General features: G+C 36.2%; 2 protein-coding genes across 2 annotated transcripts in view; both read left to right on the top strand.

Moving 5' to 3' along the window:
- The first annotated feature begins 3,466 nt into the window (after positions 1-3,466).
- On the top strand, positions 3,467-12,921 carry LOC140151920 (F-box/LRR-repeat protein 12-like). Its single transcript, XM_072174230.1, has 3 exons — positions 3,467-3,624; positions 9,346-9,454; positions 11,296-12,921. Exons 2-3 carry the CDS (start codon positions 9,360-9,362, stop codon positions 12,338-12,340), a joined length of 1,140 nt encoding a protein of 379 aa, XP_072030331.1. The 5' UTR covers positions 3,467-3,624; positions 9,346-9,359; the 3' UTR covers positions 12,341-12,921.
- An 8,360-nt stretch (positions 12,922-21,281) lies between these two features.
- The window catches only part of LOC140153461 (kinesin light chain-like), an 84,949-nt gene continuing 82,137 nt past the window's right edge, over positions 21,282-24,093 (top strand). The window contains 1 exon segment of the mRNA XM_072176218.1: positions 21,282-21,618. The gene's annotated coding sequence lies outside the window, so the exon portion shown is untranslated.

The following is a 24,093-nucleotide window of genomic DNA, read 5'->3' on the forward strand; positions in this document are numbered from 1 at the left end:
GGGATGATTTGAAATGACCGCCAATTATGACTTTATTACCAGCAAAGTGGAAAAGAGACACATATAGAACCGAAAGGGTACCATTTTGTTGAAGGAGCAGAGTTCAACAAACCATAACCCCGCTTCTGGATATCGTTTGAAGTCAAATGATATACTATTTTAAAGCTTATGATATATATTTTCTAAACACGAAATAAAACAAAATTGACCGGGGCCGAGTTTACAGCTGATTCGTAGTGTCCAGTCACATATGAGAACAATCTTTCATATGTTGAATAAGTTGATGTGTTGTAGAAACTGTATCTCATGTCTAAGCTTGATACCTTCCAAAAGCATTTATTTTGTCCCATACCACAAAATAGGAAATTTGCAATAGGTATATAAACTTCCATTTCAAAGTAAAAGTGATTTTTTTAAAGTTTTGCAATTCACTTAATGTGAAAGTAGTAATTAATGTCTTCCAGCAAAAAATGTGTCTTTAGAGATGTGTGCTCAAAATCAATTATTTGATATCATGTAGCTGCTAATTTTGAATGTAACTTGTTAACAATACTATTTTTCATTTTGTCGGATCAGTGTGCATTTCATCAGCAGCCGCTTCAAATTGCGAACATCTTGCATACACCCCCCACACACACACACATTTAAAGATGCTACATAGATGTGGGCGAGAAACAGCTGCCTTTATGCGATGACGTTACTAATGTGCCAAGATGAAAAATACAATTACCTGTCTATAAGAAACAATACCAATAAGAAATAATAATTTAACATGATTTTTGAGAAATATTAGTGCAGCAAAAACAGTTTTTAGTTATTTATGAAAGTTTTCTTTTTAAATCAAAAAGTAGATTAAAAAGGTAATAACACTTTTCAAATAATAATAATAATTTGAGGAAATTTAGAATTATAATAACTATTCAACCTAATTATGTGTTTCTTTGATTTAGACCTTGATACTTTCCAAACTGAAATTTGTGTAAGTGCCTCCATTTTTATTAGAACTTGCCTTATTTATTTAAAAAATGGGTTTAGTTGGGCAAAATGTAGCATATATAGTGACAGTGGTGAGAGGTGTACCAATGTGCTTTACTTTTAATGGCTTTGGGTTTGGATGATTCTGCCAAGATTGAAGTGTGATTTTGTCACTTTATTAGATGATAATAAAATCATGGAAGTAATTGAAGAGATCTTTGTCAAGTTTCTTGTTTTCACTGTTTTGAAGTCTCTAAATCGGCATCCAAATTAATCAGGGTTGCCAAACTGCGATTTGGTAGCCCAAATGGGTGACTTTTGCAGATTTCCCCCGCAACTTTTTGACAATTTCATTTCCCATAGAGACAGATGGTTAAGAAAAATGGGTGACTTTTAAACAATGCAGGTACAAGTCTGGTAAGGCTCACTGTAACTCGCAGGTTATCAGTGTCTGTGACTCTGTGCAAAATACTTTGGCCCATTTTGAAAGTAAGTGTTCTACAAAATTGTACATTTATTTTGATTCTGAGACTGTACTTCCAAAATGGGGTGTGAAAAAATTAACACTGTAATTGCACCTGACCATTACACCTGACCAGTACATGAGAGCACACCAGAGATATCGAATTGCATTCTGAATACGAAGAATAATTTTGATTTTTTTAAATTTACAATGTAATATACATTTTATGGTAAATAATCAAAAATTGATATTTTTGATATTTAACAGTCCTCGAAGTAAATTTTATAAATCTGATGATATGTACTTAAAGTGTATGTAGCTGGGATGAAAAGCCGACGATCAATTGAAAATTTGACCTTTCGTATTGAATATATGGATTTTTTCCCAAAAACACCAACAAAAATTAGGTCTTTTGGGGAAAAATGTATATCTTCAATATGAAAGGTCAAAATTTTCAATTGTTCGTCAGCTTTTCCTCCCAGATACATATGCTATAAGTACATATCACTAGATTTTTAAAGTTTACTTCGAGGACTGTTATATATCAAAAAATTTTAAAATATCAAATTTTAATAATTTGTCATAAAATTTGTGTTGTATCGCGAATTTCAAAAAATGAAAATTATTTGATATCAGAAGGACTTTCTACGTATTCAGAATGCTGTTCGATATGTCTGATGTGCTCGCATGTCCCACAAAAATACTGTCGAAACGCTCTTTCTCAACTTTCCTGACCAGGCCTATCGAATTGCATTCTGCAGGGGTGTGAGAGTTCCTCTTTTCAGCTGATTTCCTCGTTTTTTGTTGCCAAAATTTACGCCTTTTTCTTTTATTATCAGCCCATATTTGGCATTTTACCCTGATTTTACGCTGTTTTTCCTCGTTTTTGGTTTGTGGCCTCTCACACCCCTGATTCTGAATACGAGGAATGTCCTGATGATATCAAATAATTTAGATTTTTTTTGAAATTCGCGATATAATACAAATTTTATGACAAATTATTAAAATTTGATATTTTTCAAATTTTTAATATTTAACAATCCTCGAAGTAAACTTTATAAATCTAATGATATGTACTTAAAGTGTATGTAGCTAGGATGAAAAGCCGACGATCAATTGAAAATTTGACCTTTCGTATTGAAGATATGGATTTTTTTCCCAAAAACACAAAAAAAATTAGGCCTTTTGCCCGGGTCTTTTGGGAAAAAATGTATCATTAGATTTTTTAAAGTTTACTTCCTGAATTTCAAAAAATCAAAATAAATATTATCTTTTTATCAATAGGCCTATACAATGTATTTGCAATTCATTTTCAATACACATGACAAATAATGCCTTGGTTTAAAACGTCACTATTGAACTTGTTGTAATTGACGGAAATATGTTGATAGGTGTCCTGGCGTAATTTTGTGATCCTCTTATGACATTTTTCAGTAGATATCCACGAAAAAATCTTATTTCCAAAATTTCAGGCGATTCCGATTTTGCAGGTTATGCATGATTATGTGTATTACACTGCTCCATAGACAATGTGTTGTAATTTCGTTCTGGTATACCAGAACGAAATTCAAATTTGACGATATTTTTGCTAAACGAATTAACCTGCAAGAAATATTAGGTAGGCCTACATAAACAATATGTAGCCAGAGGTTTCCAGTGGTATATAAATCTCAACTTTTTTTGAGAAAAGTGGGCCACGGACGGAGGCTGTGGATCACGAAATGCCGCCCTTATAAAAGCTCTAAAAAGTTTTGGCCAGTAACTTATCACCCGGGCCTGTAACTTTTCAGAGTTACAGGTCCGGCTGGCCTGTAGGCCTAACTTTTTAAGGCATATTTCTAACACTGCTGGGGACAGTGCCCCCCCCCGCACCACCACTGACTACGCTGCTACTGCATGTGGAAAAATTAAAATTGGCGCTACTTTTACCGTTGACTGATCATCTGTGCATAGCTAATGTACACCTAGTGGGCACGAGACTAATGGGTACGAGCTTTCTGTAACTAATTGATTGGGCGAGTGGTTTTTTTCCCGGGAGCAGTGGTTCGAGTAGTGAATGTTTCAGCGGTGTTTTCCCCTCTTAATTTTACATTTTGATAGAAAAATTGTAATTGCACTGCATACATTTAGTTAACAAATGTACACATTACTTTTGTAGAGTATATAGGGCAACGTAGTGGAGGAAGGTAGGGTTTAACTTTAATTTTTTTCCTTGTAATTTTTTTTTCAATTCATAAATTTCACCCTATTTCAATTTCAACTTCAACTTTCTTCTTCTTCTTCCTATTTATAAGTGCCTCCCTCATATGTATGAGTATAATATCGCACTGCGTACAGACAAGCTGTTTACTCCAGACAGGGTCTAATTCTGCATAAAACCGGGCAACGTTATTTCTATAGATCTGCTGCGCATTCAAATTGCATGCCATTGTATTGCATCGTAATTTCATTTGTGTCTATGCTAATTATGTTTACACAACAAGAACTCACGTGTTTTCAAGCAAATTCGCCGATAATAGGTGATCAAAAGCGATCGGAATGTTACAAAAGTACAGATCGCATTCAGCTTACTTCATATGAGATGATCTTTGGAAAAATACGGCATAATTTGTCTTGGTGTTTGCGGAATGCCATGCAGTAAAATATACGTTGCGGCAATTCATGATTGACAACTAACAATCGGCGTGTCCTTCGTATCCTCCACTGTTAATTTCTTATCCACTCACTAATCCTCACAAAAGCTTTGTGTTGATTACGTAATGTGTGGAGGCAAATTGCAATAAGTACAATGAAATAATGAGTAGGGCGGGCTCCGAGGCGGGTTTCTTCTTCATCTTACGTAACAGTATTGTTCTCCAAAAAACCCGGAAGCTTGTCGTTTGGAGCTCTAGCTGAAATACAGCAAGATAATGTAAGATAGTAAATGTAAACCTGTATTTTAGCTAGAGTATCTCGAGCTAGTTTACTCTGGAACCTAGAGTAGTAAGATGAGTGTATTTTTGAAGTACAGTCAACAGTACCATGCATGCATGAGTACCGATACCGGGATGATTTTTAGCCTGTGCATGTGTGTGTGACGTTCTTTAACGTGCACACTACATAATAATGTGAGAAAATATGCATGTACACGGGACCCACAGCTTAAAGTGCCCTCCGAAGCACTAAGCAAGTAGAGTGAAGTGCCTTGCTCAACATGCTCAAGGACACAAAGAGCCAGCCGAGCTCAGGCGGACCGGGATTCAACCCTTGACCCCGGATTCACAGTCCAACGCCTTAACCGCTAGGCCACGCTCCCCTCTAAAACTTTAAAGTGGTTATCGGAGTTGGGGGGGGGGGGCACTTATATGCTTTTATATGGTGTCATCATCAAGCAGGCCCTCAAATTTCACACCCTAAACACTGACCTTGCTTGGAGCAGCTGGTGAAAATACCAAGCAGCCCTATCACTGAGCAGCTTGTGAAATGGGGACCCTTTTCACTGACCAGTAGTCCGCAGTACAGTTGTATTTGGGCACCCTGACCAGTTGCATTTAGACACCCTTTTCACTGACCTACCATAAAATGGTACCCTTTCCACTGATCTATTATGACCCCGTTCACATTAGAAAATGGCTTAATTCAACGAAGATCAGTTAATCTTATATTAGTTAATGAAGTGTGCGTTCACATTACACTTAAATGAAGATACAGTCTGCTATGCGTTCACATTAGGTAAAAGCGAATTAAGGTTGGTTGAAGCAAAACACCAGAAACTTTGTTTGGGGTGCAAAATGGGTGTAGATGATGTAATCTGGTCATATTGATCATACAAAAAGAATACCTCAGTAAATCATAGAACTTAGAAGTCATATACAGAGATAAAAAGAATTTATCGCGTCTGACGTCATCTGCCAATCAAATTCGAGCACAGTTTGTTTACAAGTGTCGTGATGATGACTTGCTGAACGCGGTGGTACAACCGGGCGCCTTATTGTTAATTTTGCACCATTAAACATGCAAACCATCTTAAAAGTTAGATCTTGATAGTAGGAAACTTTTTTTTTTCTTCTATTTTTTAATACATCAAAGATGAAATAGAAAATGTATTAATATCAGCGTCGGGAATCAAGAAGCATGCGATACGAATGATTTCATTAAGAAAATATACATTAAGATGGTACCGGGGGTATCCTTAAATTATTTTGTATTATTATTTATTTATTTATATTGTTACAAGCGATAAATTAGTTGATTTTTCCATTAATTGACTGAAAAGTGAAGTCAATTTGCTTCATTCAATGAAGCGAGCGTAAGCAATGTCTTAGACCCTGTTCACATTAGAAAATTTTCTTCTTTCGACGAACCTCAAAAGATTACAAAGATTAAAAATCGTTTTTCCTAATGTGTACACACTTTTCTTCCTTCGACGAAGATTAAAATTGCTTCGTTCAAGGAAGCTAAAAAGGTTGTTTCGACAAAGGAATACTTCGTGAAGGATGAAGCTAATTTTGTAATGTGTACACTTGCTTCGTTCGACGAAGGAAAGTGATTGTGTGACAAGTGACCTTCACCACCTTTAATAATAGCCGGGCGTTAATATCCCGTTAATATCTTCGTTCGAGCTTCGTTAATTTGCATGAAATGTGTACAGTGCAATGTCTTCGTTCGGTCTTCGTTCAGCGTAATGTGTACGCATGCTTAATTAGTAAATTAAGATTAACTTATATTCGTCGAATGAACACATTTTCTAATGTGAACAGGGTCCTAAATTGAAACAACCTATTTTGCTTCATTCAATGAAGCAAATTTAATCTTGATCGAATGAAGCAATGAGCGTACACATTAGGTTTTTATCTTAATTGAATCTTAGTTGAATGAAGCAATTTGCCTAGTGTGAACAGGGTCTATGAAAAAGAAGTTTAAACAGCCACTTTCATGGATTAATTGCACTATGTAATTTTTTTTCTTTTTTTTTAATCACAAATGGAAAAATGCTGCAAAAAAAACAACCTTAATGTCATTTCAAATTAATACCCTAAACGCTGACTTGCTGTCGCTAAAAGTACACCCTTTTTCCCAAAATAGCATGAAATAGCTAGCCTATTCGCAATCCGCACGACCGTGACTATGCATGAAAAAAGTAGCCTTTCCAGTGGATTTCTGCTCGGTGATGACAACACATATGTATTGAGTGGCCCCCTGGGGTGGCTATTAAAGTAATAGGGCCTACTTTAATGCTTTGGTTGGAAAAATGAAGTTACTTTTATAAATTGTATTAAAGCTTTTCTGTACCATTCACTGTGTATAGCCCTAACTATGGCTAAAGTAGCGGTTTTACTTTTACTAGGAGTAGGACCAGAGGTGAGGTGCTTTAGGTACCATTCACAAACACTTGTAAGGGGGGCCTGATGCAAAAAAATTTCATCGCGAAAATTTTTTCCCCCCCCCCCCTTTACAGACCTCAAAAAATTCAGGGCCCCCCTTTCTGACATGAAAATTATGGGTCAACCCCATAGAAAAGCATATAAACTCAATTTTCCCAGGAAAATTTGTGGTCATTTTTTCAGGGCCCCCCTTTTTGCATCAGGCCCCCCTAACAAGTGTTTGTGAACGGTCCCTTACATTTATTGAGTCTGAGAGGGAATGCTTGATTGAAGCAATTTATCATGGTTATGGATGTCTTGCTTATTTGAGACGTCTAGCCACGAATTTGCTCACCGATAGCTTCACATTCGAGGCTAGAGTTTTGTTTGAAATCTAGTAGAAATCGAATGAAGCACATGAGCATGACACTGACACTCTAAATCATTGGAAGTTTGGAAGTAAACACAGCCATGACAGCTCCGATCATAACAAGCGAATGCATAAAAAGTGTTAAAATTGCACTTCAACTTATTCAATTTTAGAATGTTCAAATTTGGCAACCTAAAGAGTTGGCTCATCAACAGTGCCGCCGAGAGCCATTATGGGTCCAGGGGGCAAAGGCCCCATTGATCAGCGATGATGGTGCAGGACTTCATAAGTGACAGCAGTGGCGTAAATTTCTTTGTGACATGGGGAGGGAGGTTGGTGTAAAAATCCTTGAACACATGATGTTGAAGCGGAGTGAAAGTAGCGTGTTTAGCTGCCAATAATCAAATATGAATGTTAAAGGAGACAAATGTGCATGAAGCTCGCATAAATCTGCAATTTGAATGTGGCATTTTGCTCCCAGATTAAGTTTCTCTTAACAACTTCCATGCGAAGTGCAAAAGATTTGCCAATTTTAAAGCCAATTTGAAGCTAAAATGATCAAGTATGAACCGTTGAATTGGACAAATGCGCACAAATTCGTAGTAGCGACTTTTGATCCCAGATTGAACTCATTGAAACAAACTCCGTTTGAAGCGCTGAAAAAATTGCCAATTTTAAGCTAGATTATCAAATAATGGGCATAATGTGCGCGAAGCGCGTGAAAATTTGCAATTTGTGTTGCCATGATTAAAGCCATATTATAACATTTCTTTAAAAATAGATTAGTATTCATTTTCAATAAAATGTTAGCATTTACTGTCAGATATGTAATTTTAATTTTGAGCCGAACAAGTGAGGTAAAGCAAAGAAAATTGGAATTTGAGCGCCAATGCATGTTACTCCGGCGGTTGTAATACGGTACGATCCTCTGGCGGGTGTGCGTTTGTCCCGCACGCCGTGTACGTAGTACTGTGTTGACATCGCATACGCTTTCGACTAATATTTCTGTCGTAATAATAAAATAACGGTTCCGGCGGTTTATTCAAAATCTCGGATTTTGACAAAACTACAGCACCTAAAGTCTTGATTTTAGCAGAGAATCTTTGTTGACTAAAAAAAATTTTGAGGGCATTCTCCTCAGCAAATGTTATAATATGGCTTTAAGTTGCACTCCCCTGATTTCTCCCAGTTTTCATTACATGTATATCGAGGATGATCATTTTGGCAAAAGCAAACAGTAACATAATTAAAGTGAAATATCAGTCAGAAAGTGTGGGTCAAGGCTATCTTGTATTTAAAAAAATGCTTGTCTCATTTCTTTGTTTTTTCATTCACTTTAATGAGAAACATGTAGCACCAATTTGAGGTACATAATTATGTATACAACCTTTATGCACATTTTGCACTGTAACTAAGAATACGGTACCATTTGCCGACTTTACGAGCGGTTTATGGTGGATGGTCACATATGTTCTAATGTATTACATCTAAGTGAAGCCGCCCTCTAATTTGCATAATTAATTAGCTAATTTGCATAAATGCTTAAAAAGTAGGCATTTTTTGCAGCCCTCAGGGTATGTGATCACAAGACCATCCCAAAAGTGTTTGTTTGAAATTAGACATATAATTAACTCATGTTGTATTACAAGCAATTAGCATCTGCACTTCTGAAACGTCGTTATGCCTGAATTTTAAATAACAAAAAAAAAATGCATTAAGGTGGCACTACACCCTTTGATAAATTTGTGGCTATTTTTGCATTTTCCCCAAACTAATAAAACACTGGTAACAAAAGTTATGTATATTATAGGGGCAGGGAATCCAGTTACTACACTGGAATTTCAGTGACTCAAGACAAGTAGTTATTGATTTATTTATCAAATATTGGTTTTCCCTCATTTTTGACTGTAACTCCACAACTGTTGTCTGTGCTGAAATAAAATTTCCAGCGCAGCAGTTGTAGCCCTTGCCCCTATAATATACATATCTTACTTGTCTCCAATGCACTATAATTTTTGAGAAAAATGCAAAAATAGGCACAAAATTGGCCAGGGGTGTAGTACCACCTTAAACAAGAAAACGGATGGGGACAATATACATTATTGTTTTTACTTGACCATACTCTGCTTTTAGTATTGTGTATTGTTTTATTGACTGCTTTCATTGTTTTCTTTTCCTTTTTTTTTTGCATACAGGGTAGTTTTCCAACATGAAACTTCGGAAAGGAATCGGTATCCTGCCACGTGAAGTTCTTCTCCTCATTTTCTCGTTTCTAGACTTTCATGATAAATACAATGTTGCCTTGTAAGTGTCGTTTATAAAAAAGTTTGTCTCAGGAGCAAATGGAAAAAGGCACAGCTTTTTGTGCTACATTAAAGCCCATTAAAGCAATAATGTGTGATTTGCATAAATAATAGATTCCTATTTAAATGTTTGTTTTCACTGATCACTAATATCCCCTTTTAATTTCAAGCCAAACAAATGAGGTATAACGAAGAAAATTGCGATTTCATTCCAGCGCCTACAATGCGTATACTACGCTCGCCGATCGTAACATGGAATACTACACGGAGCATTGTGCTCGACGTGTGTACACATAAGCTGACATCCACGGGAGATGTTATCAAGCAGTCGATCGATGGACTCTGAATAAAACCGGGTCGACCTGGTTTTAATATAAAAAGTTAAATTTTACTGTTATTAAAGAACTTCAGGCTTAGTCTTTTACGTGGTATTTAAATACACCAATGGGCATTATAATTATGCAAAATGTATAAATCCGAGTAAAATCGAGGGTGTTGCTGTGAAGCAAATCACACATTATGGCTTTAAGTTTGTTATTGCATTTTGGGCCATATTTTCTCCTGCTTTGTGTCCAATTTTTTTCCTGAATGGTAAAACAGTAAAGAAATAATCATCAGAAAATGTAAAAAACCTAATGTACTTGGTACTAAAATGCAAATTTTAAAATCTACTTGGGGTCTTCTAAGACAATCTTTTTTTGCCATATCAAGACAAACAAATTATTGTTATATATAAGCTGACTTGTTTTAGCTAAAATGTATGATTTTCTTCAAATTTTAATTTTGTTGTTATTTACCCAAAATGCTGAATTCATAGAAATAATATTAGTACCCGGTAAATACTGCCAGGGTTTCTGTCCATTTTAAGCTGAAATAACAAGGTAAAGTGAAAGAAATCCCACTGGTTGTTTTGGTCATTTAAAATGGAATTTTAGACTTAAAGAATTGCTCTGTTGACCTACAAACACAACAAATTTGGTTGATTGCAAGTTGTAACATGTGTAAAGTAATCATTACAAATATGCCAGAAAATCAGGTTTTAAAAAATTAACCAAATTTGTGTTATAATATCGTACATTATTGCTTGAATCAGAGAGAGTCTTATATGGTGATGTGCCATGAGCTGGGACTATTACCTTAACCCATATCTAATTTTGATGTCTTTTGATTTACAATGTATGTATTTTTGGAGTTACCATTTATGTAAGCAATTTCACTGAATAAGGTGCATGAAACACATAAAATGATACTATTATCATAATAATAAAGGGTAAATTTCTTTTTGACAATATTCAAATGATTCAATGCTTATAGATACCTCCATGCCATCATCCCAAATGAAACTACTAATAAGTTGGCATTGGTAATTTGGCTGGGGAGGGGGGGGGGGGTACTCAAGTTTGGTTTGGGTAGGGGTGTGCCGCTGTGAATTTGAAAGTGGACCCATCAATATACCATATGTTCAAGAAATTTGGACCCATCGATATACCGAAATTTAACACAAATTGTCTTAATTTTTACATAATTTGGGGAAATTCCATAAACTTTGACTACAGTGAGGCAAAATTGGGTTATTTTGCGGAAAAAAATTGAGAAAAGAAATGCACAATATCAGGTGTTTCTATATTCAAATCATGCAATATTTGAATGCGTACGTTTTCAAGATTTTGTATGCATTGGATTTTTGGATTTGAAGGGGTCCGCAAAGTACATGAACGCGTAAATTTGTGTGATTCATGCGTTAAAGTAAGCCGGGGTGTACGTGTGTAATGTGGCCAAAAAGTGAGACTCGCACCTGTTATTATTATAATTACACCTATTATTTCTGTTGTTTACTTTCAGGGTGTGCAAATTATGGCGGGAAGTAGCCGAGACCAAGAGCCTTTGGAAAGAAGTGTTTCTAGACTATAAACAGAAGATATTTAAAAGAAAAGTTCGTCCATCATTGAGAGCTTTTTTCCACCGCTACACCGGGTTCCCACTTGAGTACCTAGTTATGAGATATGCTGATAATGACTTGCTGAGGCATCTGCAACAGTCATGCCCAAACTTGGATATGTTGGTTCTGGAAGATGGTGATTACACGCAGTGTGACTTCTCTCTCTTGCCTTCTTCCTTAGGATATTTGGAGATTTCAGTTTGTGATCCCAAACATAGAAATTTCTATCCACATAATTGGTTCGAGTCATTTACTCCAGAACATTTCCCCAAGCTGACTACTCTGAAGTTTGAAGGAGCTCCAAACTGGAATGAAGCTATCGTTCAATTCACAAAGTTGAAAACATTAGACAGCATACATATTATTGATGTAGAGGATATTACTGCACCAGCTTTTGATGCTTTAATGACTATGTCACAGCTGCAAGAGCTTGGTCTCGTTATGGTGAATGATCTACCACGTGACTATGCAAGTAAGATAGTTCAGAACTTGAGAAGCTTACAAGAATTTGACATGCGTTTGACAATCAATTTGGTGGAACGCAAAGATCTACGCCAACTGGCAAGGCTCTCTGATTTGAGACGTTTAATGCTTCGGTCACAAAAGAGAACCATGAACGCTCTTATTCGAGTGATCTGTAAAATGAGCAGCTTAGAACAAGTAGAGTTTGATTTTGACTTTCAGTGCGGCAATGAGCCGGGCCCGAGCAAACTTATCGAAATGTTGGCAAAGCTTCAAGAACTCAGACCAGATGTTGATTTCAAGTTTCGAGATGTTGAAGTATCAAGGATAAATTATGAGTACATAAAAGAAGAGGTTTGTGAAGGTGAAGAAACGGAGGGGAAGAGGAAGAAGATGAGGAGGATAGTGAGGAGGAGGATGGTGCTGATAACCAAGATGACAACCAAAGTGAAGGAGGAGATGAGGAAGATGCTGGTATCGTTGTAGACTAATCACTGTAATCAGGGAGTACTATTAACTCAGTTATAATTCAAACCAGTTATAATCTTGATAACTCGTTCCAATGATGCCCATTGGAATTCTGATTTATGAGAACAATCTGCCACAAAGTTGGTAATAATGGGAAGATGAACATTGATAAGGCCAAAAATTAAATTTTTCACTACTTGGCTATATTTAATCAGATTTGTTGCTGAAACCAACCCAAATAGAAAATACAACCAACAATATGGTTTCCTCTTTTTTACAGATTAAAAAACATATTGACCTCTCATTGAGTCATTATGTTTAAAATGGTCAAGTTTCTATATATGTGACCCGTTCCTACAAAACTAGGAACAAGTCGCATTTTTGTCATTTCATGATAATGATTTGAATACAAATGTAAGTACTGGACAATAAGCTTCAAAATGATACCAAAATTATATACATAGCATCAATACTTTTCAAGATATGGATAATTTTGTAAATGATACCATGATATTGTCAAATTGCTTGTCTGAATAATGTGCTAATTAGTTTCCTGCCGCACACAGGATTGAATAGGGATTATCATGGTTCAACTGTCAATTGATTACCGTAACCACCCGGGTATAAGCCCACCATCGGCTACAATCCCACACCCTATTTTTCAAAAACATTCTGGGAACAAGGGTGCACTCAGGTATAAGCCCAGTACTAAATTTTGGCCAAGTTCTTAAAACAAATCAATGCTTTGCTCTCATATTTAAGAACAAATATATAAAAATATCAGTTGATAATTAACATTCCACACTTATAATTTTTAGAAATTGACATAGATGATAGAAATTACTGGTACATTGGGCATATACAAATGGGGGAAGATTGTTCTTATTTTTAAATTCATACACTAGCCCTTCCCCGGTTATAAGCCCACCCCCATTTTTGAAGTGAAATCTGCCATCTAGTGGGGTGGGCTTATACCCGAGTGGTTACGGTAAATATTCCTCTTTTTGAGAAGTACCTGGTACTTACAAGAATTTGAAAGTCCACTCAGTCCCAAGGTCAAATACTATGAAATTAAGAATTCCAAAATTTGATTTTTTTTTTATATGGGAATGTCATCTTTAAAGGCCTACATGTATAACTCAAAAACATGCCTGGCGACTTGTTCCGGGTTTTGTTGGAGCTGGTCACATATGAAGATGAGCAAAAAACCCAAAAAAAACAAAACAAAAACACATGACTGCCCAACTCGATCCAAAATTTTCATGTCCACAACAATTTGTTTTTTTTGGCCTATCAGACCCATAACTTCATTCGCTGAGAAAGATGTGTTTTGGAAGGATTGTAAACTGATTCTCCCATTGATTTGTTGCATTTTCAGGCATGAGAATTTTCAGTTTTATAACTGAATTCAGTTATTTTTAGTCAAAATTTCCACAACTTTATTTAATTTCAGCCTGTTTTTAGTACTTCTTGCCCAATTTCACATGCATTTTCAGGTTGTTTTTTTTATAGGAAAGTGCAGTCTCATGCCTGCATTTTACATGATCAAAAACAAACAAAAAATGTGAATTTAGGTATTGGGATGGTCCAAATGTAAATGATTCATAGTAGTTTACGCCCTGCCCAATTTTGTGCCTATTTTTGCATTTTTCTCAAAAATTATAGCACATTGGTGACAAGTAAGATATGTATATTATAGGGGCAAGGACTACAACTACTGCACTGGAAATATTATTTCAGCACAGACAACAGTTATGGAGTTACAGTAAAAAATGAGGGAAAACCAATATTTGATCAATAAATCAATAACTACTTGCCTTGAGTTGCTGAATTTTCAGTGCTGTAGTTGTAGTCCTTGCCCTTATAATATGTATATCTTACTTGTCACCAATGCACTATAATTTTTGAGAAAAATGTAAAAATAGGCACAAAATTGGCCAGGGGTGTTGTACCCCCTTAAACATTTGAATGAAGAAAACAACAATAGGAAAATATTTTGTTGTGGGATCGAAAGGTTTCTAGATTCGGACAAAAAGAATGTTGTGATATTGTCAATTTCCAAACAATCAGTGTAAAATGTGAGTGGACACAACGAATGAGCCGTAAACTCGGCAAATTGTATTCTGAGATACAGTGCAAAATGTACGTGAAGGTCGTATTCATAGGTGTCTCAATTAGGCGCGACATGTTTCTCGTTTGATAGCGTTTAAACCAATCAATAATCCTATTGCTGAAGAGGATAATAATCTTCTACATTATATATAGAATCATTAAATAGATCTAGTCTTTGTTTGCTTTGGCTAAATCCTGTTCAAGTGGTGGGTCATTGCATTGTATTTTGTCTAGGTATGTATAACCAACAATGACAATGAGAGGACATTCCTGAAGCTTGTTGACTTGGGGATGATTTGAAATGACCGCCAATTATGACTTTATTACAAGCAATGTGGAAAAAGAGACACATGTAGAACCGAAAAACCGTACCATTTTGTTGAAGGGGCAGAGTTCAACAAACCATAACCCCGCTTCTGGATATCGTTTGAAGTCAAATGATATACTATTTTAAAGCTTATGATGTATATTTTCTAAACACGAAATAAAACAAAATTGACCGGGGGCTGACTTTACAGCTGATTCGTAGTGTCCAGTCACAAATATGGATTTGAGGAGTCTCAACAGCTGCCCTTCTAAAAATATTATAACAGGGTGTTATAATCAGAAACGCTGCTATGCCAGAAAATTGTCTTTTTATTGTCTACGGTGAGAGTGACAATATCCCAATGACTATACATAGGTCTGCCAGTGGAATTGTTTTATTTCACATCTAAGGCCTAAAAAAAATTGTTTGATTGGCGTAACCCGACCGACCCTAAAAAATAGGCCTCGACCGTAGATTTTTTTTCTTATTTTTTGCAAAAAATGGATAAAAAAAGTAAAAGTAGATTAAAATAAAAAAAAAGGAGAAAAATTCATGATTTTCAGCTTAAAATGTGTGTAAAAAATTATATTAAAAAAAAATTGCCGACCGACCTACTAATTTTTTTTTTTTTTCATGTTACGCCAATCAAACAATTTTTTTTTTAGGCCTAAGATTGATGACTGCAGCCTAATGAACAATGCTGTTTCTAGTTACTTTATTGGGGGAGGGAGGGACTGTATCCATAATGTGTTGACACATTTCAATGGAGATGGGGAGGGGATTAACTTTGTATGATACCTAGTTATGTAGGCAGTCATTGATAATTGTTTGGAAAATCATTCCATGAAATTGGTGCAGATAAACATTCTCTCTCCATTTTATTTTGAAATGTCATAAAATATTGCTGTGTAGGTTAAGTACATGTAGTTTGCTTTAAGGGAGCTGTCATTATTTATGCCATGTGAATGAAGGAATTTCAAATAATTATTTTCAAAAACAAAATCATGACCCACACCCTTCATGATTTACAAAAAGTTTCATGTGTCCCCCTGATTATTAAATAAAATTTTATTTTCCCCCCTTATTACCAGGAAAAAACTTTGCATTTCCCCTCTTCCGGGAAAAAAATTCCATGTTCCCCCCAAGATTCCTCCATTTCCACTGGCATAAAAAATGACCGCTGCCTAAGTTAGAATGAGGTAATTGATATTGGGATCAAATGTATTACCAGGTGCAGCTTCTGAGATAGTATTTAAAAGGGGAGAGAGAAACAAGTCTTTCATATTTTTAGCTGACATTAACGGTCATTATTGTCAAATTTTGTACCTTTCATGTAGTGTAACAAACACTGATGCGTGTTACCCTGTCAAAAACGTTATGTAACGTTAAACCTGCTGTAAACTAGAATTAAGGGGGAGGGGCAGTTGAGTGTGATAGTAAACATTGTAGTAAGGGACCGTTCACGAACACTTGTTAGGAGGGGCCTGATGCAAAAAGGGGGGCCCTGAAATTTTGTGACCCTCCTAAGGGGGGGCCCTGAAAAAAATGACCACAAATTTTCCTGGAAAAATTGAGTTTATATGCTTGTCTATGAGGTTGATGAATAATTTTCATGTCAAAAAGGGGGGGGGCCCTGAAATTTTTGAGGTCTGTAAAGGGGGCCCGAAAAATTTTCGCGATGAAATTGTTTTGCATCAGGTCCCCCCTTACAAGTGTTTGTGAACGGTCCCTAATTACTCAAATATAGAATCTAGACAGTTCATTGGTTGATTGCCATAAGTTTCAGTTGATTGCCATAAATTGTATCTTACCATTAGCCACTCCGTGTGATAGTTTTTACTATCATAGTACTATGCCGTAGTGCATGTTCACCACTTTCCAGGCCATGCAAAGACTCTTAGACTTGCTTATTTAGTCATAAGGTGGACCCCAAAATTTGAAGTATGTCACAAGAAAACATGGTGTTATGTTGATGCAAAAATATTTACTACTTCAATGACTTGGTCACTCACCTTTGCACAGTATTTTTGTGGGACCTGAGACTGAGAGCACATCAGACACACCCCCAGGGGGGTCACTCCGATTGTGGCCTGTACACCATCCGCGATAATAAAAAGCAGCGTAAAAAGGGTAGTTTTTCAGTGGGTAGGCTGTCGCAGCGTATCGTGTTTAGGGTGTCAAAAACATGAAAAATTGGAAAAAGGGTAGCAAAATTGCAATTGCTAATACGTGGAAATGAAATTTAGGGTATAAAATTTGATGCAAGGAACAAAATCCCTGTTTAGGGTATTGTTTTAGCCAAGGGTTAAATCCTTGTTTAGGGTGCTTTTCAAAAGTTGATTATCACGGATGGTGTACAGGCTACAATGGGAGTGAACCCCCCGGGGACACACCAAATTGCACTCTGAATTCAAAAAATGTCCTTCTGATATCATATCATTTATTTTGTTAAATTTGTGATATAATACAAATTTTATGGCATATTATTAAGAATTGACATTTTCGACATTTAACAGTCCTCGAAGTAATCTTTAATAATCTAATGATATGTACGTACAGTGTTTGTAGCTGGGATGAAAAGCCAACCATCATAATTATGAACATTTTGACCTTTCTTATTGAAGTACGTACATAAAGTTTCCCAAAAGACATAAAATGTTGCAATATGGCTTTCAGTAGAATATAATCTATGTATGAGTGATATAAAACAAATATTAAGGTGGTACTACACCCCCTGATAAATTTTGTGACTTATGTTGCATTTTTCTCTAAAAATAACACTGGTAACAAAAGTTATGTATATTATAGGGGCAAGAAATCCAATTACTTCACTGAAATTTCAGTGATTCAAGACAAGTGGTTCATCATAATTACTAATCACAGCGTGTCCGTCCGTCTGCACGCTATCGCGTTCGCGCGGTGCACGCGGATACGCTATCGCGGAGTATCAACGGGAGTGTGCGCGGAGTACAGTGCGCGCATTGGAAAGCATTACCGTGTGATTAACATGTGCATCGCATCAGACCAATAGGCCTATTGAACACATATTTCAATACGGATCACATGCATATAGGCCTATTTCAGCAGAACATGACTTTCCGGGGTCCTCTAGAAGAGAATGGTTAATAATCAATTACGGTAAGGCCTATAACCGCGTTTGCGTTCACCAAAACGTAACAGCCTATATCCACGTCCAGATACTAATTTCGGGTCCTCCAATGTGGTAGCAGGACAGGGTTTGGAAGAGGCGAATTATGGGTTTCCAGATTATGGGTAGGCCTACTGAACTACCGTACCGAAGTAAGCATCACAGCTACAAAACAAACAGTTGATTAAGTTGTGTCAAGTTGGGTCTTGATCATTGAGATGCCCATTTCATAGTAGTTTAAAAGGTCGGGGCAGGTATATGGGTAACGGGTGTTGGGTACAGTAATCACGAGAACCGCCCGACCCGAGAACCGCGAAATCTAGTTATATATGTTATGAAATGAGGTACAATCTAGCGGTACCTCTTTTCTTATCATAAATAACGTATCGCTTGTCTTGAGTCACTGAAATTCCAGTGTAGTAACTGGATTCCTTGACCCTATAATATTCACAACTTTTGTTACCAGTGTGTTATTATTTTTTAAGACATGCAAAAATAGTCACAAATTTATCAAGGGGTGTAGTACCACCTTAACTGTCTTACATATGTGTAATGGTTGCAGGGTTGTAGCTAGCCAAATTTAAGTGCCGGCTAAAATTAAGGGAAATTTTGAACAGAATGTCAATTACTTGCCACAGTAATGGCATTTGACAGCTGTTTTGAGGACAATTTGTCATTTTTGTGCTGGTCGGCAAGACCTGTAATTCCCTTGAGTGCCGGTCGGTCAGGCTGAGTACTGCATGGTTACTGCCTATTAATAATCACTCGGTGAAAGATGTATTGTTCCATTCCACTCAACGTTCTACCAGCTTGTGGAATGGAACAATTTTTCAGCTTGTGACCATAGACAGTATGACACCCAGTAAACAAGTTTCACCCCACCAGAAATTCCCCATATACCATGCACCACTTTTTGCCCCCAAAACAGGTTTACAGGTGTGCACCTTTTCTTATTACCCCTGGCTTTTAGCCATAAAGGGTGAATATAATTATTATATTGTGATAGTGTAGCCCGTCTGTGTGTATGGCTGTATGTGTGTTCCTAACATTTTCTTGCACATAATCATAAAACTTGTAGTTAACTTAAATATGTTTCCCACATTTTGAAGGTCATTTCAAGGTCATCTGCTATCAAATTTACTAAAGATGGTTGGATTTTCTTTTTTGTTCATATTTTCTTGAGCATTAATCCTATTATGATGAAACATTTTGGTGTAAGTGAACTTTCATAATGTAGAAGGTCATTTGGGGTCACTGGGGGTCAAATACCCGGGGTCAAATAACTATTGCTGGATTTTCAAGACACTTGGTGAATATGGACAGTAATGTTTTTAGTAACATTAACAGTAACTTTTTTTAAGGTCATCTGAGATCAAATGAGTTTTTTATGGATTTTCATGTAATTGAAAGCCATTATTTTGCTATATTTAGGTCATTTTAAGGCTGTCTGAGGTCAAATAAGTAAATATTCTGGCATTTTCTTCGAACATAGTGGAAATGTTAATGTTTGTGTACAATGTGATGGCCAGGGGGGCTTTTTAGTTACAAACCACTGTACTTGGTTGAAACTCTCATGATATTGAAAATTCCAACTAAACCAAATAAAAAAACAAGAGTACTAACAATTCAAAATCCCATACACACATAACTTGATTATTGTGGCATAGCTAGGGGGCAGGGGGTGCAGAATTGACCAATTCCGCATTGATTCTGTGCTCATCCAAGCGATGAAAGTCAAAATTATCACACGCTTCGCACCCATTTCTGCACAAATAGTCATTTGACAGATTAATTCAACTTCATTATAACTAAAATTAATTAGTGGTATTTGTGCAAATTTTTGTGTGATCCGCGTGCAGTTGTTTCAAGAATGGGGTCACCGGTGGGGCACCGTTATGTAACCATAGCCCCGGGCACCACAACCCCTAGCTACGCCACTGTTTGCCACGTTCGTTTTTGTTCTTTAATCTTAATAGTTTTATGAATATGTATTTTGTACATGTGGTAGTATAGTCTGTTTTATGTGAAGAGTAATGTCATTAAAATAAGCTACACATACTGCCAAGCAAGAACTAATAAAATCAGCCTTTTTTTGTATTATTTAAATCTCTGCATAAGTGGTGAATATGGATGGGCTTGCCTGTTTTACTTGCCATTGTACAAACGATCTGGTCCATGGAGAACAAAGGTGGCAAATTTGAAATTGAGATAAAGGCAGCATAAAAAACAATAAAATACATAAGAAAATAGATGTCACAAAAGTTTATAACTTTAGAACCAAGTATTGTTAAACCTTTGGTGTTTTCAATATTATAATAGCCTAATGTTTACATAAGGTACCGTAATGAAGTCACTCTTTATTTTGTGTCCAAAAAATATGTTTGGTCAAAATAGAGCCTCGCAGTGCATTGGCACTAAATATGGATGACGGGGATGTGTGGCCACATTGACCCCCATTTTTCAACTCCCTCTCACCCAATGACCCCCTTTTGTTTTTCTGTCACCAAAAGACCCCTTCTTTTCAAGAATTTTAGACAAATTTATCATCGAATGACTTAATTTTAATGTATTTTTGACAATTTTGTATCAACTTTTATATTTTAACTCAAAATTTTTCTCAGTCTCACAGAAAGACCCCACTTTGGTAAGTTTTCCCCAGTCTCACAGAAAGACCCCCATTTTTTTGGTGTCTAGGCTCTGTTTCGAACTGCTGTCCACACAAGTTCACTTCCGAAGTCTCGTGCCCCCGAGCTTAATTGTCTTCCGGATCAAGATAAATATGGTAAAACACTGTTCTGTAATTGACAATTTGTCTAGGGTAATTTCAAGCTAAAACTCAATTTTTTCATGAGAGCGTACAATTCAGCATCGAAGTGGTTACGTAATTCTCTTGGTTACCGGATCACTCTATTTTGGTGTGCCTTCGAGTGCCATATACTTTGTGTGGTGATTGTTTCGATCGTGGTTCATTACTCAAGCGCGTGATCCCGTTGACATAGTAACATTACGTAACTTCGATACTGAATAGGCACCGTGCCGCCAGGGTTCGAACCCATAACCTCTCCCACCATAGTCGAACACCTTATCAATTGAGCTCAATCAATCAATCAATCAATCAATTTATTTCATCCATTCATCCAGCTTACTAAGAAGACCAGAACACTTATTTATGTCCCCACTTATTAATATTTTAATGCTGCCACCTCCGTGCTGGTCTTTCCCAACGAATGACATCACGGTTTTTTAAGAAGAAAATTAAATAATTATGCATTATTTATTTACCCTATTTGCATGTACACCACTGTCTGGAAATATTTTTAGTCAAATTTGTCGCCCTCTTTTGAACAATGACGTATTGCAATCACAAAGCATTGTGGGTATTTAATATTTTGATGAGCAAATTTTGTGAAAATTTTGATAGGCGTATCATTCTGTGTAGCGAAAAATACATCATTATTTTAGCGTTATAAAAGCCTATTTTGTTAAAAGAATGTAACCCGCGTGGACATAAACATCAAAGGATCTCAACAGGTTCACAAAGATGTTGAAGTAAAGTTGAGCTTCGCTGCGATTCAAGCAAAACAAGTCGGAAATCTGGACACGTATGACGGTGGAAAAAGCCCATTACGCACAATGACATGACCAGATCAAAAGAACATTATAATTTTCACATCATTCGCCCACAACGTTAACACCAGAAGGGATTCATTCCAAGCCCTTTTAGTACAGGTAAGACCATGTTGTTTGATAACGATATACATATTAAATAGTTGTAATTATATCAGTAACTAATTTGCTGATCATGCTGAGAGTAAAAGTAAAAGCTAAACTAAAGTAAAGTATCAAGTAATTTGTGAAGTGAAATAATCACATGATTTTATTTTTCTGACACAACATGACAATACAAGCAGGGCTGTCAACTCTCACGCATTGGGTCACTGTCTCACGCCAAGGTAGTAAAATCTCACGCCCATGCGCCCAGGCCAGGTAATAAATCTCACGCAAAAAGCTGAAAAATGAGTAAATTCCCACGCATCGTCTTGAATAATTTGTTGTTCCTACCCCCACCCCCCACCCCCGCTCTTCACAGTCTCGGCGCCGTGGCTCAAATAATCATCGCTCAAAATGAACATTGTGATTGGAGTCAGCAAATCCCGGTACGCTTCTGTCTCACGCCAAGCAATTCCAAAAAGTTGACAGCCCTGATACAAGTTCATCATGAGTTACAATATTTATATTATCATAAAATGCACAAGCGGTTAAAGACAGCTTTGCGTCCTATTGTTATTGCATTGGATTATAGATACATCAAGTCAATCGATTGTTAATGGTTCTAGCATTTACAGCAACACCGTTATAATCGATACCCGGGAAGTCCCGGATATACAGTGCATGAGTGCACAGCTTTGCGGCCGAAGACGTGACCTGACAAGGCCAGGGTCACGGCTATAAAATTGTATATTCTTTTTCACTTTAAGGCCTACTTATTTGTAAATCCGTATTTTACTTTGTTATAAAAATTTTGTAGGCTTATGATTATCCTGATATTATTATATTCATTCATTTATTTACTAATTTATTAGTTTATTATTGATATGTAACAATATATTAAGGCCAAGTAAAAAAAATAAAAATGTAGGCCCCCCTATATGTGTTCCTGGTCTATTCAAGTAGTATCAATAGGCCTAAGTGTTATATTAATTATTATGAAATATTATAGAAAAAGTTTTTATCTGTAACTTGTATATAAGATTTTAATCATAAGTTCAACAAGTGAACATGGTTAACAAAACATTTTCTCTGACTTTTATCATAAGTTCTAATTTAGTTTTTGGGCTGGAATTTGGAGGGAAAGTGTGTCTTTTTTGTATATAAGGCCAAGTAAAAAATAAAACATGTTTCACGTCCGGGTTTTGAAAAAAAGGAGGAAGAGGGACTTTTTATTTTCTATTTTTATCATAAAATTGGTGTAAATACCCATACTTAGAGCTGTTTTAGCGCATCGGTAGTATACAATAATGTCTGGAAAAAGGAGGAGGCCCTTTTTTATTTGTTGTTCTGAGAGTTACACCCCCTCTAATGATCACAAAACCTTCTTAAAATGTTTCTTGTATCTTAACAAAGCTATAGAAAGCATCCCAACTTCATAGACATATTTTTTGAAAAGTTAAAAAACTGAATTTCGAAAAATAAAAATAAATTTGAGGAAACCTCAAAAAAGGAAGCGGGAGGGGACGTGAAACATGTTTTATTTTTTATTTGGCCTAAAAACCTGCTATTAATTGTGGGGGAATTTAGCTCGCTTCCCGGGAAAGTTAATATTTTTTCACCCATGCTGTAGGCCACGTGCCTAAATATCACGCAATACTTGCATGCAACTGCCTACTTTTAAATTTTTGCTCCAGAAAGATTTGTTTTCACAACTAGTGAGAAAACTTTTAATCATAGTTGTTTGTTTATTTATGTTAGGCCTATATTTTAGTGTTATGTTTATAAGTTGAAAGCTTGTTTTAAGCTTATAATTTAGGACAACATCTTCAATGCTTCATAGATTATTTTGTTTTTATATAATTTGTTTTAATTTCTGTAGGGGAAATCTTTTAAAAAATATCGGTGTTTAGGTAGGCCTGAAGTTCATCATAGTTTCCAATTTAGTCTATCAAGTCAAGTTTCTTTCTTTTTTTCTTCTTCTTCTTTTCGTTTCAATATCAAGGTTTGTTGTTGTTCTGTTTGTTTTTTATTTGAATTTATTCTTCTACTTCTTCTTGCCGTTTTCATTTATTTTATCAAAGGCAGAAACATTGAAAAGCATTATTAATTAAAAATACCCTGCCCAACCCGGTCTGGTAAAGGATATTCTGTGCAACAGTCGGCTCATTCATACATAGCTACATTACATAGGCCACACAGAAGTTATTTGGTATGCGCGAAGTAGTTATTGTGAATCAGTGATATTAAAATAATAGACTTCAGTGTTGTGAATGCAGAGAATCGATGATCGATCGACATGTGTCATGTCAACTCTGAACAATTGCACATCAATAAGCTCTTTGGACTTGATAGGAAGTGTTGTGGTCGTGAGGTAATCTTCTATAATCCAATGCAATAACAATAGGACGCAAAGCTGTCTTCAACCGCTTGTATAAAATGCGCTGAACGAGCTTGGACGGTTAGCAGGTGCCAGTGCTGGGGTCCATTTCACTA

The sequence above is a fragment of the Amphiura filiformis genome, chromosome 5 (assembly GCF_039555335.1).
Source record: "Amphiura filiformis chromosome 5, Afil_fr2py, whole genome shotgun sequence".
In the NCBI taxonomy this organism is placed as follows: domain Eukaryota; kingdom Metazoa; phylum Echinodermata; class Ophiuroidea; order Amphilepidida; family Amphiuridae; genus Amphiura; species Amphiura filiformis.

Bases quoted from the DNA above. Each gene is read 5' to 3' on its own strand.
- LOC140151920 (XM_072174230.1), top strand. From the start codon at position 9,360: ATGAAACTTCGGAAAGGAATCGGTATCCTGCCACGTGAAGTTCTTCTC. The intron at 9,455-11,295 runs GTAAGTGTCGTT...GTTTACTTTCAG, and splicing joins GATAAATACAATGTTGCCTT to GGTGTGCAAATTATGGCGGG.